This window comes from Eretmochelys imbricata, chromosome 12 (genome assembly GCF_965152235.1).
Source record: "Eretmochelys imbricata isolate rEreImb1 chromosome 12, rEreImb1.hap1, whole genome shotgun sequence".
NCBI lineage: Eukaryota > Metazoa > Chordata > Testudines > Cheloniidae > Eretmochelys > Eretmochelys imbricata.
The window spans coordinates 23,643,409-23,663,081 of record NC_135583.1 but is presented as its reverse complement, the minus strand read 5'-3'; the positions used below and the strand labels follow the sequence as shown (position 1 = coordinate 23,663,081).

At 41.1% G+C, this 19,673-nt stretch overlaps 1 protein-coding gene across 2 annotated transcripts in view; it reads left to right on the top strand.

Annotated features, from left to right (window-relative positions):
- Nucleotides 1-19,673, top strand: part of CEP89 (centrosomal protein 89) — a 137,026-nt gene that overhangs the window by 24,736 nt on the left and 92,617 nt on the right. For both annotated transcript variants that reach the window (XM_077830940.1, XM_077830941.1), the window contains 6 exons: nucleotides 6,267-6,321; nucleotides 9,691-9,909; nucleotides 11,325-11,467; nucleotides 14,668-14,718; nucleotides 16,378-16,461; nucleotides 18,439-18,546. In XM_077830940.1, coding sequence (XP_077687066.1) covers nucleotides 6,267-6,321; nucleotides 9,691-9,909; nucleotides 11,325-11,467; nucleotides 14,668-14,718; nucleotides 16,378-16,461; nucleotides 18,439-18,546 — 660 coding nt within the window. The remainder of the gene's footprint in view (nucleotides 1-6,266; nucleotides 6,322-9,690; nucleotides 9,910-11,324; nucleotides 11,468-14,667; nucleotides 14,719-16,377; nucleotides 16,462-18,438; nucleotides 18,547-19,673) is intronic.

Below are 19,673 nucleotides of genomic sequence, written 5' to 3'. Positions count from 1 at the left end.
CCTAGGGATTCCTTAGGAAATCCACATAATTGTCCCAAAAGTTCATACCTGTGTGGTACGTTTTCAGTATAGTCTTTTGAACTCCCAGGTTCTACATCTCTTCACATTTTCCCCCTTAAAGAGGTTACGTACAATCCTGTCCCACAATAAAACAAACTTAATACAATAAGGTCTTTCAAGAAATTGCCATATCTTTCACAGGTCTGATGTACACTTATCCTCCCGTTCCATTAATCCTGAGGGTTCTCAGAAAGCCTAGGCAGGACTCAGCCAAAATGATCATGGTAGCTCCAGCATGGCTGACAATTCTGGTACTGGGACCTAAACAATCTCCCCATCCAAATTCTGATACGGTTGCCTCTTCAGGCAGACACAATATTGCAGAGATGCAGTCAAATCTTCCATCCCATTCTACCTACTCTGTACCTCACAGTATGGATGCTGTCTGGCTGATCTCTGTGGAAAGATACAGTTCATCTGAAGTACAAAGTATCCTAATCCATAACAGAAGACTCAACGAGGTGTGCTTATGCAGCTAAATGGAAGAAATTCACTGTCCAGGTGCAATAACGGCAGTATCCCCATCCTTGTCACAGATACCAAACATACTGGACTACCTTCTCTCTTTAAAGAACTCTGGACTGTCTGTGAATTCCCTGAGGATCACCTAGCAGCCATCTCACTAGCAGCAGTTTTTCACTCTCCAATTCAGGGGTATTTCATATTTTCACACCCTACGCTGGCTAGATGTTTGAAAGGCTTTATGTGGGTATGTCCCTGTCAAGGTTCCTTCCCCACTCTGAACTCTAGGGTACAGATGTGGGGACCTGCATGAAAAACCCCCTAAGCTTATTTTTACCAGCTTAGGTTAAAACTTCCCCCAGGTACAAACTATTTTACCTTTTGCCCTTGGACTTTATTGCTGCCACCACCAAGCGTCTAACAAATATATAACAGGGAAAGAGCCCGCTTGGAAACGTCTTTTCCCCCCAAATCCTCCCAAATCCTACACGCCCTTTCCTGGGGAAGGCTTGATAAAAATCCTCACCAATTTGCATAAGTGAACACAGACCCAAACCCTTGGATCTTAACAATGAAAAAGCAATCAGATTCTTGAAAGAAGAATTTTAATTGAAGAAAAAGTAAAAGAATCACCTCTGTAAAATCAGGATGGTAAATACCTTACAGGGCAATCAGATTCAAAACATAGAGAATCCCTCTAGGCAAAACCTTAAGTTACAAAAGGATATAAAAACAGGAATATACATTCCATTCAGCACAACTTATTTTATCAGCCATTGAAACAAAACAGAATCTAATGCATATCTAGCTAGATTACTTACTAAGTTCTAAGACTCCATTCCTTTTCTGTTCCTGGCAAAAGCATCACACAGACAGAGAGAACCTTTTTCTCCCCCCACTCCAGCTTTGAAGTTATCTTGTCTCCTCATTGGTCATTTTGGTCAGGTGCCAGCGAGGTTATCCTAGCTTCTTAACCCTTTACAGGTGAAAGAGTTTTTCCTCTGGCCAGGAGGGATTTAAAGGTGTTTACCCTTCCCTTTATATTTATGACAGTCCCCTAGTCATTGAGGCTCACCCTCCTTGGGATCTAAATATTGTACAAATGGGGTTAATAGGCTCACCTGTAGACCCATTGGCAACATGTTCCCTGTTTTACCTTTCCATTAAAACAGCTTTCTGGTAGCAGTAACATTGACCAGAAAGATAGAGGAGATACAGGCAGTCATGGCAGGACCCCCCGTGTGATGGGTTACCTCCCACTCCAGGGTGCCACCTGATGTACTGGAGTCCCAGCGAGCCCGCCTGTTCCACCAGTCTGGGCTCCCTCATCCTGTCCTGCTGTGCCAGGCCCTCAAGCCTTGTGTAGCACACACACAGGTAGGGACACACCCTATAAACCCAGGATTGTATTGTCTTGCGCTGCACAGAAAACTGGCATTTCTTTCACAGGCCAGACACCTTTTCCAGCCCGGGCTCAGCTCTTCTCTCATCTCCCCCTGCCCTTGTTTTTCAGATGTTCTCAGCAGTCATCCTGGGCAGGGATTCAGTGAAGAATGAGCTCTGATTAACTCACTTCCCTGCCTTAAATAGAATTTACATATGGCGGGAATCCTTTGTTTCCCAGTTTGGTCCCCACCACCTATTAGTGGAAAAATACTAGTGGGCCAAGATGGGATCCAGTACCAGGTGACATTGTTGCCGGCACCCAGTGCCAAAAGGCTAAACAACAGCTGAAGTTGGTTTGTTACCCGGTGTGCTACACCCAATAATCACAACGGGGTGGAGAAGCAGAAAAGTTTATTTGAAGCTTCAAATAGGTACAGGGAGATTTGAATCTCAAATCCTGTACACAGAGCAGGAAGTTACACAGGCTTTTATACATCCTTTTTCCCAGCATACTTATCCAATAGCAAGCTGCCCCAAGTATCCATATAGCCAGCCAATCCAGTTCCCTGGTTCTCTGTATCATTTATTAAACTATACATAAAGCTGCTTTATTCAGCATTGTTCTTCCATATCTGCCCTGTGTGGCCTTGTTTAGTTTCAGGCAGTCTGACTCTGCAACATATTGTTGCAGATTCTCAGCATAACTGCTGTGTGTGCCTCCAGGCTGGGGGGGCCAAGGACACTTGGGCCTAGTACGCATAGCTGCTGCGAGCGCCTCCAGGCGGGAGGGGGGGCCAAGAACACCTGGGCGATCGCATGATCCTTCAGTGACAAAGCAGTATCCCAGGAAGCTTCTCAGGAAGGTGGGAGATTAGCACCTTCAAAGTCCTATTGTTCTCCCTAATGGCCCATTGACTAACCAGCCAGACTGATTGCATTTTGTCTGGTGGGCATTCCCCAGGTGCAGATATTTTTGTAATTGAAACATAGTCCATATTCCTAACTTCAGATACAGAAATTATACTTTTATACAAATAGGATAATCATATTCAGTAAATCATAATCTTTCTAGTTGTACCGCACATGACCAACCTTGCACAGAACACATCTTAGTTATGCCATATTCATATCAGAATATCTCTGAAGAATATGGGGCATAGGGTCACACCACATATACAATTTTTCATAAAGAGAGGGTGTCATTGAAACATCAACTGCAGTGATTCCTGACTGTAACTTGAATCTAGTCATCCATCTACCTATTTTTCCCTTAAAACTACATTCAGATAAAAGGTGAGGTGTAGCTTTTCACCCTAGATGGTCTTAGAGCCCTTGCTTTCTATATAGATAGAACTAAGTCACTGAGACTATCCGCAAGATTATTCATAGTTTATGGATACAGGGCTAAAAGACAGGTCATTTCAACACAGTTTCTGACTGGGTTTCTGCTTGTATCTAGCTGTATTATGAATTAGCAAGATAGATCCATCTAGGAGACTAACAGCTCACCCTACTGGGGCACGATAGAGTGAGCACTACTACTGGAGCACCCTCCTGTGAGGAACGCTCCCATATTGGAGATAGGTAGGGCAGCTACTTGCAGTGCAGTACATATCTTCACTGAGCATTATCCTGTAGTGGAGGTATCAGGCTCTGATGCTAATTTTAGTGGAGCAGTCTTACAACTGCTATTTAGGAAGACTCCTAGCACTCACCTTAAGTGATCTAGGTCACTGCTTCTGAGTTACCAACTGTGGAATATATAAGGACAAGCACTGAAAGAAAAGGAAATGTTTACTTACTTGCAGTAGGTGTGATTCTTTAACATGTATTGTCCATGTATATTCCACGACCCATCTCTCTTCTCTGCTAGTATGAAGTCTGATAACACCTTGATTCTGTATTGGCAAAGGAACTGAGAGGCTGTTGGGATTGCCCCTTTCTTTATGTCCTTAATAGGAGGCATGAGGACTCTCAGGTCAGCCCCCAAAAGACTGCTGGCCAAAAGAATCCAAACTCAAGTGCATTGGGTGCATGCACACCCAGCAGTGAAATATATATGGACAACAAATCCAGAAGAAACACCGCTACTGTAAGGTAAGTAACTGTTATTCCTGCAGAATCTACAGGCAGTCTCATGATCCAGCCCTACTCTGCTTTGCTTCACAGGATCACAGCACGACTTAGGGAGGCTCTTGTACCTTCACCAGCACTTTGTTGAGTAAGGGAAGCAAATTCAGATTTTTTTAGCTTCCTTCTCTTCCCTGTATAGGAGTTCTCCACTCAGAGTACACTCAAACCTATTTGTAGTAGCCACCAGAAGACTCTAGATGTTGTCTGCCATAGGACAAAAAAATCCAACAACTGTATGCCCTGACACTGCACTTTCATTTATACACTTTTAAGTATTATACTGATATTTAAATGAGTAAAGAAACCATTATTCTCTGTCAACAATTAAAAAGTTTAACATATTTAATCTTCCTTTTCATCTGAAAAATATCCCTAGTTTGGAAGCAGTTTTCATTTCTGATTGCCTTAGCAAATTGACTATAATGCAATTTACACAGTTGGAAAGATCTGTGGGTGGCCAGAAATGAGTGAAACAGGTGGCTGCTTACTACTTTGTGAGGTATTATGAAGGAGGTGGGAACTCTCACAGAGTTCAAAAAAAAAAGCCCTTGAGGAATTCCACCATGATTTCAACAATTTCCATCCCACCATCAGCCTCAGCCTGGACCAGTCTACACAAGAGATCCACTTCCTGGACACTACAGTGCTAATAAGCAATGGTCACATAAACACCACCCTATACCGGAAACCTACTGACAGCTATACTTACCTACATGCCTCCAGCTTTGATCCAGACCACACCACACGATCCGTTGTCTACAGCCAAGATCTACGATACAACCGCGTTTGCTCCAACCCCTCAGACAGAGACAAACACCTACAAGATCTCTATCAAGCGTTCTTAAAACTACAGTACCCAGCTGCCGAAGTGAAGAAACAGATTGACAGAGCCAGAAGAGTACCCAGAAGTCACCTGTTACAGGACAGGCCCAACAAAGAAAGTAACAGAACACCACTAGCCTTCACCTCCAGCCCCCAAATAAAACCTCCCCAGCGCATCATCAAGGATCTACAACCTATCCTGAAGGACGATCCCTCACTCTCATAGATCTTGGGACAGGCCAGTCCTCGCTTACAGACAGCCCCCCAACCTGAAGCAAATATTCACCAACAACCACTCACCACGCAACAAAAATACTAACCCAGGAACCTATCCTTGCAGCAAAGCCCATTGCCAATGCTGTCCACATATCTATTCCGGGGACACCATCATAGGGCCTAATCGCATCAGTCACAGTATCAGAGGTTCGTTCACCTGCACATCTACCAATGTGATATATGCCATCATGTGCCAGCGATGCCTCTCTGCCATGTACATTGGCCAGACTGGACAGTCTCTATGCAAAAGAATAAATGGACACAAATCAGATGTCAAGAATTATAACATTCAAAAACCGGTTAGAGAACACTTCAACCTCCCTGGACACTCGATTACAGACCTCGCAATTATTCAACAAGAAAACCTTCAAAACCAGACTCCAACGAGAAACAGCAGAACTGGAATTAATCTGCAAACTGGACACCATTAAATCAGGCTTGAATAAAGACTGGGAGTGGATGAGTCATTACACTAACTAAAAATTATTTCCCCATGCTAATTTTCCCCCATACTGTTACTTACACCTTCTTGTCAACTGTTTGAAATGGGCCATCTTAATTATCACTACAGAAGTTTTTTCTCTCCTGCTGATAATAGCCCACCTTATTTGTTTGGTCTCATTAGAGCTGGTATGGGAACCCTCATTTTTTCATGTTCTCTGTATAGATCTATCTGTTTATCTTCCTGCTGTATTTTCCACTACACGCGTCTGATGAAGTGGCCTTCAGCCCACAAAAGCTTATGCTCAAATAAATTTGTTAGTCTCTAAGATGTCACAAGTACTCCTCGTTCTTTCTGCTAATACTTAGTTTTACAAATAGGCAGACTGATGCACAGAGGTATTAAACTGACTTGCAGCAGAGGTAATGGAGGCAGTGACAGAGGCTGTCTCTATCTAAAAGACCACACTTCTCCCTTATACTTATGGTTTCTTTTGTCATTGGTTTAATATGACAAAATATTCATTACATACAAAGAGACTAAGGGCTACAAAATTATAATGATAAAACTTGGATCTTAAATGTTTGGTAAATAATGTAATTTCTGTATTGATGGTGAGGTTGTTAAAATAGAAAAGGATGACTGTTACAGCAAATTATCTCACATTATTTTGTTTATTTGCTAGGAGCAAAAACTGGCAGTTGAAAATCCACTAAGCGGAAAGCCTCCACCATCCCCAGGTACTACTCTGTGTTGAACATAATCCCTAAAGTGAGGGGTTTAGAATAAAGTACATTAATACATTTTTTTCTGCTGTTACACAAAAAGCAAAAGTTATATATTTGAGGTACAAGAGATAGAATACTCAGTGACATACAAAAGCAGTAACTCCAGGCTTTTTCTTCATGTGAATTATTTATATTTGTTTTTATTTTCCAAATATGAATAATGTGAATGAATTTTGGCTAAATATGATTAATTTAGGTAAAGATCATAGGCACTGAAGATGATTTCTTTTCATAGCATGTCTGCTAATAAATTAAAGGTTAGTGTTGTAGCCATGTCGGTCCCAGGTAGGAGAGAGACAAGGTGGGTGACATAATACCTCTTTTTGGACAAACTTCTGTTGGTGAGAGAGACAAATTGTGAAAAGCTCTGTGTAGCTTGAAAGAGTGATCACTCTATATCTGATCCATCAGTCCTCATCCTCAAAGGAAACCTGCATGACACTTTCAAAAGATGAGACTAGGAGCTTGAATTCAAAACTTTGCTAGGCACTAAAAAATCATGTATTAATAAAGACACTATATTTATGGTTTATTACAATAATCTGTAACCCAGTAATCCCCCCTTTTGGCCTATGACTCCAAAGGCGTTACCATGCCACTTCAGCTTGAATGGTGTCTTAAATTCTGTGTTAACTACTTATGCTAAACGATCCGTTTGATCTTGTATTTAGGTGTGACACTCTTAATACCTTTCTCAAACATAAAGAAAAGCTCTGTGTAGCTCGAAAGCTTGTCTATCTCACCAGCAGAAGTTAGTCCAATAAAATATGTTACCTCACCCCCATTATCGCTCTAATAAATTAAAGAGTCATTGTAGGTGTCAGGTATAAAGCATGATATTTGCCAGACTTCCCAGTGGGAGGTCAGGAACAGAAATAGCTGTTAACAGAATATAAAGCCAATAGAGAAATATGGAGAAAGGAACTTGGAATTAAAGAAATTTCTAATACCTAAGCATCGTTATTTACCTCATGAGTCTTGGGAATCTTCATCTTTGTGACATGCTCTAGGAGATCTGAATGAAAGGCAATACTGTAACATTTATCCTTCCCCTTCTCTCTAGTCACCTAAATTTTGTGTACACTAGAGAATTTTACCAGTGCTACTTGCACCAATGTGATTGAAGTGATGTAAATTACAGTAATGCAGTACATCCACACATGGCATTGCCTTCTGCTATTGCAGAGTCTATGGATTGTTGCATCTAACCAGCAATTCCAGGCACAGCTCCCTGGATCTCCTAAGGAGGTGTATAATGTCTGTGGTATATTTACACATGTTCAAATTTATTATTTTTCTTTTGTTTCCTTTGAAAGGTTTTTCCTATATAAAAAGCTTCTATGCCCTCACACTTGCATATGCCATATGAGAAGGTTAACAACTCCCAACACACCCAATACCAGATAAACTGGCTGTAGTATAAACAAGCCTCTTGTGTTTTATTACAACAGTGGTCACCCAACCATAGATCGCAATCGACTGGTTGATCCTGGAGACTCTCACAATTGACGGCAACCTCCGGGCACTTAAAGTCTGGCGGCGCAGTGGGGCTGCTGCTAAGGCAGGCTCCCTGCCTGCCCCGGCCCCACGCCACTCCCAGAAGTGGCCAGCACACCCCTGTGACCCCTGGGGGGGTGGGAGGAGCAGGGGTCTCTGCGCGATGCTCCTGCCTGCAAGCACCACCCCCTACAGCTCCCATTGGCCAGGAACTGGGAACTGTAGCCAATGGGAGCTGTGGGGGTGGTGCCTGTAGAGAGGGGCAGCGCACGGAGCCACGTGCCCCCGCCCCCCCTCCCCCGGGGCCGCAGGAGCACATTGCCTACTTCCGAGAGTGGTGTGGGGCTGGGGCAGGCAGGGAGCCTGCCTTAGCCCCATTGCACTGCCGACTAGGAGCTGCTCGAGGTAAGTGCCATGTGGCGGGAGTCTGCACCCCAACCCCCAGCCCTGAGCCTCCTCCTGGAGCTAGCACCCCATACTCCCTCCTGCACCCTGAACCCCCTCCTGTACCCCAGCCCTGACCCCTTCCCAGAGCCAGCACCATGTACCTCCTCCTGCACCCCAACACTCTGCTGCAGCCTGGAGCATCCTTGTGCACCCAAACTGCCTCCCAGAGCCAGCACCCCATACCCCCTCCTGCACCCCAACACTCTGCCTCAGCCTGAGGCCCCCTCCTGCACCTAAACTCCCTCCCAGAGCTTGCACCCCTCACCCCCCCTGCACCCCAACCCTCTGCCCCAGGCTTAGCCTGGAGCCCTCTCCCGCACTCTGAACCCCTCGATCCCAGCCTAGAGCCCGCACCCCCTCCCAAACCTCTGCCCCAGCCTGATGAAAGTGAGTGAAGGTTGGGGAGAGCGAGTGGGGTAGATCCTGGATTGCATTTATATTCTAAAAGTGATCTTGAGTAAAAAGTTTGGAGACCACTATATTATAGCTATCTGTTATCAAAACAGATATAGATAAGTATAACTAACTCCAGGTTTCCCAAGCAGCTCTTGGAGTGGATATATACTCCTGCAGCCCCCTTCTACAATTGGCCTAAGCAGAGCTGGATTCAGGCATAGGCACTATAGGCCACAGCCTCTTATAGCTAGGGCTCCAACTCCTAGAGTCCATTGATGAGGATAGAATCTCAACTTTCATTTTAAAAAAAGCAAGTTTTCTAACTCACATGGATACAAAGAAAAGTTTGAAAACATGATCAAAGTATAACTCATGCAGTGATGTCTGCCTGATTCTGCAGACAGCCTGAAACTGTAGCTCTGCAAGGTGTGAACGACCTCATGCTTTCCAAGAATGTGTTAACTCAAAGACCAACTGTTTGCCGGGACAGGGGAGAGAGCCTCCAACACCATCCCAACAGAAGACTCTGTGTGTGGCAGGAGGAGAAGAGTGCAGCAGGTTTGGCCTGCTTACCCCAGCAAGGGGTGGAGGGAAGGGAAGCCTTGTACTACTCTTGCTGCTCTCTGTGGGAGGGAGATCTTCAGTGGGGTCAATGGTAACTGGAAGCACTGGAGCAGAGGTGATGGTCCTTTTATGCAACTCCGTTCCCCACTCCGTAGTTTTTTCTTCCTCTTTGCCCCACAGGCCCATCAGTGCGATGATTTGATTTGTGTCCTACAGATCCTTTTCTTAAAATAATTTAACCTGGATTCGTGTACTCTTATTCTACCATCTGTAGATACTTATTTTTCAGTAATATAATGCTAGTAATTTGTGAAAAGATTGATATTCTTTTTCCCTGTCTTGGAGCTAATAATGTAGAAAAGTCTGAATACCATGTGAATACTGTGTTCTATAACATGTTTTCTCTGTCATCTGTAGATGTATCTGTTCGGGCAAGACAAGGACGGATGGATACACCTAAAGAGAAGTTCCAAGAATTAAAACAAGAAAATTGGTGTCTAATCAATGCAAATCAGACTATAGCCCTACAACTTGAGGAACTAAAACAACAAATAAAGGAACTACAGTTAAAACTTAAGACGCTGGAAAAAGAAAATAAAAAACTTAGAAAAGGTGTAGAGAGTTCACATAAGGAAGGTAGGATACAACTTTAGAGTACCTTTTCTTTATTTAAGGAGAACTATATCTTGCTTTATTTTCTAACTCACTTGAAACCTATCTCCTTAGTAACTGAATCTCCACAAGGGGGTGACCTAAATAGATATCCAGACAGAAATTCTCCAAGGGTAACAATATAATCAGCTCTGTTCTTTAAATAGCTTATGGAGTGCTAAATAAGTTTTGGTCATAATTAGTCTAATAAAGCTGCAGGTGAATTTGATGTCTCAAAGTCCCACAAGAACTTTAATGCTGGAGTGGCACCTTGGAAGTCCCTTAGTAGTGCATCAGAAGACATTAAGAAAGTCTTTTTTGAGTCCCTTGCACCTTTTTACCCCACTGAATGGTGGGGTTTTTTTTTGTTTTTAAGTGTGAGAGAAATTCATTATAGTTGAGAATCTTTGCATCCCAAAGCAATATGGTAGCTCTACTACTTGAGCTAAAGGAGAATCTGCGATAATTGAAAGCTGTATTAGTGCTTTATATCTGTTTGCAGGCCTTTGGCCATTGAAGGAAAAGGTCAACAGAATATATTGCTAAGTAAAATTAAGTCTATTACAATTTAGTTCCACTAGCAGTCCCTCTCCCTTGTAACTTTAAATTAAATAAATCATATCAGCACCTTGACAGTCCAGGTATTGGTTATTCAGCACTTTGGCCCAATTTTACTCTCATTGCAATCAGGAGTAAAATTCCAATTTAGTGGGATGGGAGCAAGATTCGACTCTTCTGCAGTGCTTTGCATGTTTCTTAAACACAATCTATTGAAATTTTAATACTGATTTTGCAGTGTGTGGTACAAAAGAAGTTCTCCATCAGTAGAAAAACAGCATGTTTTCATTTTCTTTGTAGTCTTTTTGGAGCATAGGACTCCACTGAAATAAAGTCTCCTTTTGGGTAAGAGAAGGCATTCACTTCCATTACTTGAAACTAATGAAGCCATCCTCCACTATTTTTTGAAACAGGCACTGTATATCTTTTTTGTTCAACATCCATGTCATCTTAGCATACAAGATACAGAAATATCGTTTGGAATTGTTTACATAGAATGCAGAAGTCAAAACACACATTTATCATGCAATAATAGTTTAATATTCCTACATATAATAGTTTTTAATATCAAACAGTTTAAATAACTTAATTTATAATGTTTTTATGTGACCCTTAACTAACTAGTTATTACTCCACAGAACACATGAAATGGATCTTCCGTTTGTTTTTTCTAACTCAGAGTTTAATAATTTTTGTGTGGTTTAGTAATGTGTCAATAGAAGTTATTTATCCTGTAATGTCTCCATTCCTGATTAAGAAATTTTGACAGCTAAGTTAATGTGCAGGTGTCATGTGTTTGTCAGACTGTTGTGATTTGCTTTTTTTTTTTTTTTTAAATGTAGAGGAAGTTGCAGAATTGCTTTCATTGAGACAACAAGCCCAGGAACTGGTAGATGAAAATGATGGTTTGAAAATGACTGTCCATCGTTTGAATGTGGAATTGAGTCGCTATCAAACCAAATTCAGACCGTTGTCCCAAGATGAGGTAATATTCCTGGTTACTGGTGCTTGTAAAGAAATGTTTGGGGGTTTTGGTAGATTTTAAAGATCTGCATGCCTATAGATTGCTTTAGTATCTAGGCAGCTAGCTGATATATCAATGTATATTTCATGTTTTAAGTTGTTTCTAGAAAAATAAGAGATGATGTGACGATAGGACATTTATCTGACATTACTGTAATCAGAAATACTGTATTATATATCTACTTCATTTGTTGTATCATTTCAGAAACTGTATAGTATGCAGCCATCACTTAGGTACCGGGGATTACTTTCCCCAATACATTGTACAATTCGTGGAAAAAGGGGAACAATGCATTTTTATTTTTAGTATCTCCAATCTGTAATGTAGGAGGTGTATAAATCAGTTACTGAAAGCCTGATCCCACAAAACCTTGTGAATACTCCTTAAACATATAAGTAGACCAATTGACGTCAGACATTTGGCCCCAATACTGCCATCAGATCCATGCCAGCAGCCCCTTGTGTAGTGCTTCACTGGCTTCATATGGACTCAGCACAGGTGTAAGGATCTGCCTGCACAGATCAGATTGCAGGATAGGGGGGGCTTAATTAGTAATGATGAGTGTCACCATGTTACCTACTGCAGGAAGAACAGATTTAAAAAAATCTGTTGAATTTTTGGCAAGGCCAGAGCCTGAGCAGCTGGAGAGAAATTTCACAGGAAGCCAAGACTAAGCAAAACATGTTTTTTCTTTTATTTCTAGTTTATTTCTAGGCTTCAATTCAAACACTGTTTCCTTCATCCATCTTAATAATTTGTAAACTCCAGACAGACGGTATAAAACCAAACCAAACACTATGCCTCTCTTCCCTTCTCCTCCCAGACCTTCAGGCATTAGAGAGCTCAAGATCGCCTCTGAGACTTAGGAGGATTTTGCTCCCTTCCTCCCTCTTAAGACCTAGCTCTCTGCAAGTAAGATGTTACTTTGGCACTACCACCTGCCCACTTTATTGCACCACCTGTAGAAAGGATGGATTGGATGAGTAGAGATTCACATCTAAATTCCAGGTCAAATGTTATCTATTCTTTCTTTTGAAACATATAATGAATGTAAGATCTGAGTAGTTGCATAAACCTGATTTACAAAGTAAATGCTGATACAAGAAGTATTTTTGGCTGAAAAAAATGTCGGCATTTAAAAAATATTATCCAATTTAACGACTCGACATTGTTAGCTATTCTGCTGTTCAACATACCTAATTTAAGGAAACAGTAAATTATATGCTTACTGGCATTTCTTGTTCAGCTACTTCTCCTTTATCAACTAATCATAGCTATCCATCTTTTGCAAATGCTGCAAAACTCATTGAACTATGATTCAGACATCTATTCACTAAGCTGTTTACAGAAGAGGTAAAGGCCATTTTGCAGCAGAACAACCTTGCTACCTGCTAATTCTTCTTGACAGTAAATCCTACATTTTAGCTCTCCAGAGATACTTCCATCCTTCTTACTATTTTTCAACTAAGGGTTTTTTTTTTGTTTTTTATTGTTCATGCTAAGGATATGACTAGAATGCACTATGTTTTTAAGTTTTAATAAATCTTAAGATGCATAACTTATAGCTGGTGGCAAAATCCTTAGAGGTTTTTTGGTATTTGTGGTCTGAATTCAATGCTTTTGAAAGGAGGAATAGATGAAAGTGGAAACATAAGCTTTAAATATGAAGCTTCTGAAAAATGTGTGTTTTTTTTTTAAATGGTTGTTCAACATGTGGCCTATACTGAGACTAGTACAGGAATGAAAACTAATACTAGCTGTGATGGTAGTTGTCATGATTCACAATGTTTTTCTGTAAGTCTATAAATACAATAATATATTACCACTTTAAGCAGTTCACAATATAACCAGGCAAACATTTTAATTCCACTTATTGTTTAGATACTTAGAAAAGTGAAAGACATTGACATGGTTAAATTAGATAATAGGTCAAATCATAAAGCCTTTTGAGAACCCTTGATATGGTGCTGAGCACTATGGAAAGACTTATAAATAATAAGTAAATTACAACTATTTTTTGTAAATCACACCAGCCAAGTTCTAACATGGGGTACTGAACAAAAAGAAGTTTCACATTTATCCTTCTCAGCAGTTAGAGTACTAGCCAGGGACTCAGGAAGCCTGGGATCACTTCCCTGCTCCACCACAGACTTCCTCTCTGAACATAGGCAAGTCACCTAGTTTCTCTGTGCCTCAATTCCCCATCTGTCAAAGGGGAAGAATATTACTGTCAGGATGCAGCCTGAAGAGGTTTATGAATGGGATGATACAACGGGGTTGCCTGCAATAGCAGGAGACTGGACTCAAGGATCCAGGAGGTACCTTACAGTTCTATGTCCTTATGTACCTCCTACCTTGTAAGGATAAATACATTAAAGATTGTGAGATGCTCAGTTACTATGGTAATGGGGGCTGTATAAATTTCAGATACATCAAAATGACAACTTGATTTAATACTTAATTGAAACTATGCGTGTGCTTCTGGTGGAAAATATACCCCTTTGCCTTCAGTAGAGATTTTTTAAATCCTTTTCTCATTAAGATAAACTCATGGAAGGAATGGTTTCCTCACCATGACCTATTTATGTTATGGTTCAAATAATCCTTCTTTTCACACCAAAATTTACCAAAAAGAAAAGGAGTACTTGTGGCATCTTAGAGACTAACCAATTTATTTGAGCATAAGATGCATCCGATGAAGTGAGCTGTAGCTCACGAAAGCTTATGCTCAAATAAATTGGTTAGTCTCTGAGGTGCCACAAGTATGCCTTTTCTTTTTGCAAATACAGACTAGCACGGCTGCTACTCTGAAACCTGTCAAAATTTACCAGTAATCCTACATTCTATTTAGAGTTCCTTTTACAGGATTATACTCTCCAGATTTATCTTAAATTCTCAGATTGATACAGATATTTATAAAAATTAATTTGAGAATTTACCAGTAAAGTAGCCTATATTAAATTATGCTTTACGTTATATCAATAAAAAATAGAAAGTCTCAGTTTTGGTGAATCTAAGTACTATACATATTATCTACTTAGAAACATGTGTCTGAGTATAAAGATTCCTATGAGTCATATGGTTTGTGAATGGACAATTCTTGAGGAATCAAAAAGCAGAAACAGTTTAATTTGAATTCCAATTTTTAAAAATTATTTTAGAATAGAAAAATTGGAGGTTTGCCAACGAAAGGGCCACTACCTCCCTGGCTGGTAAGTAAATCATTTTTTTTACCTTTACTATATATTGGTTAATTGTTGTATTTAATCTTAGCTTTTTCTAAAATTTGTGTAGTTTCCGAATAAATTTGAAACAGAAATATTTAAATCAACAGAATATTGTTTGGATACTGTGCTGAGCTACTACATGCTAGCAGTTATGAGAAGATGGGCATTTATTAATGTTTATACTATGATTTAAGATAGATGGCAAAATTCAGCCCTTCAGGTAAACATGTACATCTGCTATTGAAGTTATTGTGAGTTATGGCCTTCATTCAAAAACACATTAGTGAGAAGTGGAAAAAATTGCCATTGTTTGATATTCTCCAATATATAATGTAATTGCAGGAACTGTTGATAAACTGTATTTTTTAAATTATTCAAGTGCTATAAAAAATCACAGCTCAAATTACGACAAATGGCATATTTTATCCAGGTACTGCAGAAAGTATATCCTCCCTAAAGAAGAACTGCAAATTTTTATGAAAAGCAGTATTTAAAAAGTTGGTAATCTTAAAAGAGGAACAAAATACTTATACAGATTTTATAAAATATATATTTTTCTAATATTTAAAACCAAGTGTCTCAATTTTCTATCCAAATCTTAAATTCAAGATTCCCCCCCCTTCTATATTTAGTCAGACACTAAACAATATCAAAAATGCAGTAAAAGTCCTTCCTCCAACTTCTTAGATGTATGGACCAGAATGCATTTATGAAGGTGCTTAATTTTAAATACATGAACAGCGTCATTGACTTAAGTCCTGAATTTAGAATTTGGCAGGGTAGTGAAAAAGATGTTCTTAGTTTGTAGCCATAGCACCTTGGTGTGTGGTTTTGTCAGATCTCATAAACTAAGCAGGATCAAACTTTACCAATAATTGGCTTAATAACGTCCAAGGAAAATGTGGACATTCCAGTTGACCTGTGAATGCTTGCATAATCCCTGCACCTCTGCCTACACAGTGTACACATACCAAGAGCACAAGTAATTCAAGCAAGGTGAGTGCATTGGGGTTCACTCAGTGGGTGTATGCTAAAATGGACCACACCCCTTCACAATCAGAACCATGGAGGACTTGTGGAGTGTGAGGTCTGTTGTTTTTTAGGTAGCCAGGACTGGTTCAGGTTCACCAGTTGAGCAGTTCTCTCTCAGCTGTGGCTTTTCCTGCTTGCAAATGCCTACTAGAGCCAGAATTTAACACACAGACTGAACCTGCAGTGCTGAGCCATCTCCTGGGAGGTACTAAGTTGAAGTTAATGGTGTTCTGAGTTTTGTGAATCAATGTACAGTGTCTTTTATATTTCTCATCATAAGGAATTCTGTGAGCTGGTGGGTTCCTTGAACTCCCATTGAAATCACCTGTAGATGAACTTAATGGGAGTTGAGAGCACATAACATCATGTAAAATCAGGCCTTAATTTTCTGCTTATAAAAATTAATCTTTTCATCAATTTTTATACAATCTATTGGCCTCTGTATTATGCGGAGTTCTACATTTTCAGCATAGTCATTCATTTTACTTAAACTCTGGCTTGAATCTGACTATATTAAAGTTAAATATGGAACTAAAAAGGAACCTAAAATATTTATAATATGTTTTCAAATATATTTCCATGGATTAAAATACATTGGGTCTTTTCCTTCAGCTGGATATGAAATATTTGTCACCTCTCCTACTGGCATATGAAGACAGAATGCGAGAAAAGGAAGATTTAAATCTTGCACATGAGGCAAGTTGGCAAATAATTAAAAAAAATTAACAGTAAAGTGGAAAAAAATAGGAACACATCACAAACTGTTGAAATCTTTAAAGGGATCTTGTCAAAGCTGTTGGAGGCCTAAAATTAGAACGAACTTTGCTCTGATTTTTAGCTTGCATACACATTATGCAATCATTTTTTTCTGCCAGCTTTCTCTATTTTGTTTCTGTGAGCTGGCAGAGCACTGAGATGTACAAGAATTGTCCTCTCGGTGAAAACCAGAGTAAATAGACTTTGTGCAGAGGTCTCAGTTGCAGTTTGGGAAGGAAAGAATTCACCGTTGGCAACCAATAGGGAAGACTGTAAGGTTACATTGCAGCCTCTGCTATTCAAGCCAGAGGTTTTAATAGTAATCACTGCCTTCTTCCACCCTCTCTGGTAGGGTTGCCATGCGTCTGGTTTTCAACCAGAATGCCAGGTCAAAAAAGGAGCCTCGTGGCTCCTGTCGGCCGTTAAAAGTCTAGTTGGCTGCAACAGCCGGCTCCGCGTGGCTTCTGGAAGTGGTTGGCATGTCCCTCCAGCTCCTAGGTGCAAGGGCGGCCAGTGGGGCTCTGCATGCTGCCCCTGCCTGCAGCGCAGATGCTGCCCTGAGCAATGGCTCCACAGTTCTCAGTGGCTGGGAACAGCAGCCAATGGGAGCTGCGGGGCGGTGCCTGCGGATAGGGGCAACGCGCAGAGAACGCTGGCCACCCCTACGCCTAAGGGCTGAGGGACATGCCGTGCTTCTGGGAGCTGACTGAGGTAAGCACCTCCCAGAGCCGACACCCCGAACACCCACTCCTGCATCCCAACTCCCTGCCCCGAGCCTCCAGCCCTGAGCCCCCTCCCGCACCTAAACTCCCTCCCTGCACCCATACCCTAGCCCTGAGTCCACTCCTATACTCTGAACCCTTCAGCCCCAGCTCAGAGCCCCCTCCCGCATCCTGAACCCCTCATTTCTGGTCCCACACAAGAGACTGCTCTCCCAGTCCAGAGCCTGTACCCCCTCCCACACCCCAATTCCGGTGCCCCTTCCCACACTCTGAACCCTTCAGCCCAGCCCGGAGCCTGCACCCCAAACCCCTCATCTCCGGCCCCACCTCAGACCCCGCACCCCCAGCCGGAGCCCTCACCTCCTCGTGCACCCCAACCCAGTGAAAATGAGTGAGTGAGCAATGGAGGCAGGGGGGATGGAGTGAGCAGGGATGTGGCCTCGGAGAAAGGGTGGGGAAGAGGGCAGGGCAAGGTTGTTCAGTTTTCTGCAATCAGAAGGTTGGCAACCCTGCTCTCAGGGAGAATTCTTGGCCACTGAATCTATTGAAAACAATGACTGGTTAATTTAGAGTGAGCACAGAACCAACCCTCTGCAATGGACACAAGTTGCAAAGCTTTCCCATGCATCTGCTGTGTTCATTACTCCCTACAACAAGGTATTTTGGGCCAACTGCAAGGAAATAAATTTCAGCCTCAGAGCAAAAGTCTTGTATCTTTCAATATTCTGCTTACCAACTTCATCCTTGTGAGGAAGAAGAACAGAAGACACCTAGGGCTCTGTTCTTGTATGTTCACCATAATATATTTTCATAATCAAGTATACTGAAAATTAATAGCATCATCTGGTAACTCCAATAAACCTCTATTATTCAGGAGGTTGTAATTTTGTTGTTTCCTAGGATATGAAGCCAAAACCTCTGGTTTTTTTTTAACAGAAAATGCATATATTTTTTACTAAATTATATTTAAATCAGTTAAGCAATTTTCAATTTAGGTATGGATATGCTTCCTTCAGCAGCACTGACACTAACAAGCTGAGTTAAAGATGGGCAGTCAAGTAAACCAATCTGCTGTTCTTACATGCATGATATAAATGCACTCAGATAAAAGTGAATAAAAAATTTTCTGATAGCATGGGGCTGAAGCAAAATATGTACATTTTGAGATTTTTATGTGAATTCATTTGTATTCCAGGAGGACATGAGGAAGTTTAGGATACAAGTTGAAGAACTGGTGAAGGAGAATGAACAACTGCACCAGCAATTAAATAAAAATAGTTCTGTTACCCTGAAGGAATGGCAAGTGGATTTTGTTTGTATTTATTATAAATTAGTGAAAAAGTACTTTTATTATGCTACTCTCATACAAACAGACTTTTAAGAGCATATAAACATGATGGGTGAAATCCTGGCTCCATGTAAGTAGATGGGAGTATGATTTTGAAACTTAGTCCCTAATGTCAAATACTCAATACCAGTAGGAAAGATTTTGTACATTTGATACACTTGAGTTAAGATCTGTCCAATGTACAAATCTTCATGGTATCTGTTATCTTTCTAGGACAATAGATCAGAATGATTTTCAGTCTCTTTGATCTAATTTGAAGTGAACTTCAGATCCTGAAAAAGAGAGTCCATGTACACTGTACACTAACCATTTCTCTGTAAAACTCTCTCTCAAATGTTTTAATGACTTAATTAACTAATCTTACTTGACTTGATTTTAAGTTTATTCAGAAATTATTCAACTTTACTGGAGTTGACTATTTCTATTGCACTGCTTCTCTCCTCATTCATTACAAATGCTCCCCACCTGTGGAATTTGGAGGCCATACAGTGCTGTTTCTGGACGTTCCAGGACTAAGCTCTGCCCTTCAACTCTGGCCACTCAGATTTTCTGCCTTTGGTGGTAGAACAAATTTGCAATTCAGTTTCTTCCAACCATTTTGTTTTAAAACCTTTTATTTGGTTTTCATTTAGTTGCAATTTATATTTCTCCCTCCCCCAAGATTGGGTAAATAGCAACTTGGATCTGCTACTTCAGCACCTATTTGCTGGACTCCTCTCCTCCCACTCAGGCATGTATGTCAGAACTGTCCTGCAAACACCTGGCTTAAATCCAAGGTGGTGTTCCCTGTGTGAGGCAGCTTTTACAGGCTCTACAGAGGATCAGTTGTGCCCTGCCTTTACCCAGCTAGCTGACCCTCATATTGCACATTGCCAGGTTATGGTGCTCAGAGTCAGACTGGTATGTCAGTCCCCCACTGCCCCAAGGAACTGGGACTCCAGTGCAAGCAAGCCTGTTCAGGAGCTTCTGAGCTTTTGGTAAAAGAGTCTAAGGATGAGGAAGAAGTTATCTGGGCAACTCAGGGATAAGTCTCACAACAGGTCTGGAATGGAAGGGGAGGGGAATTCTGGAAAGGATCCAGA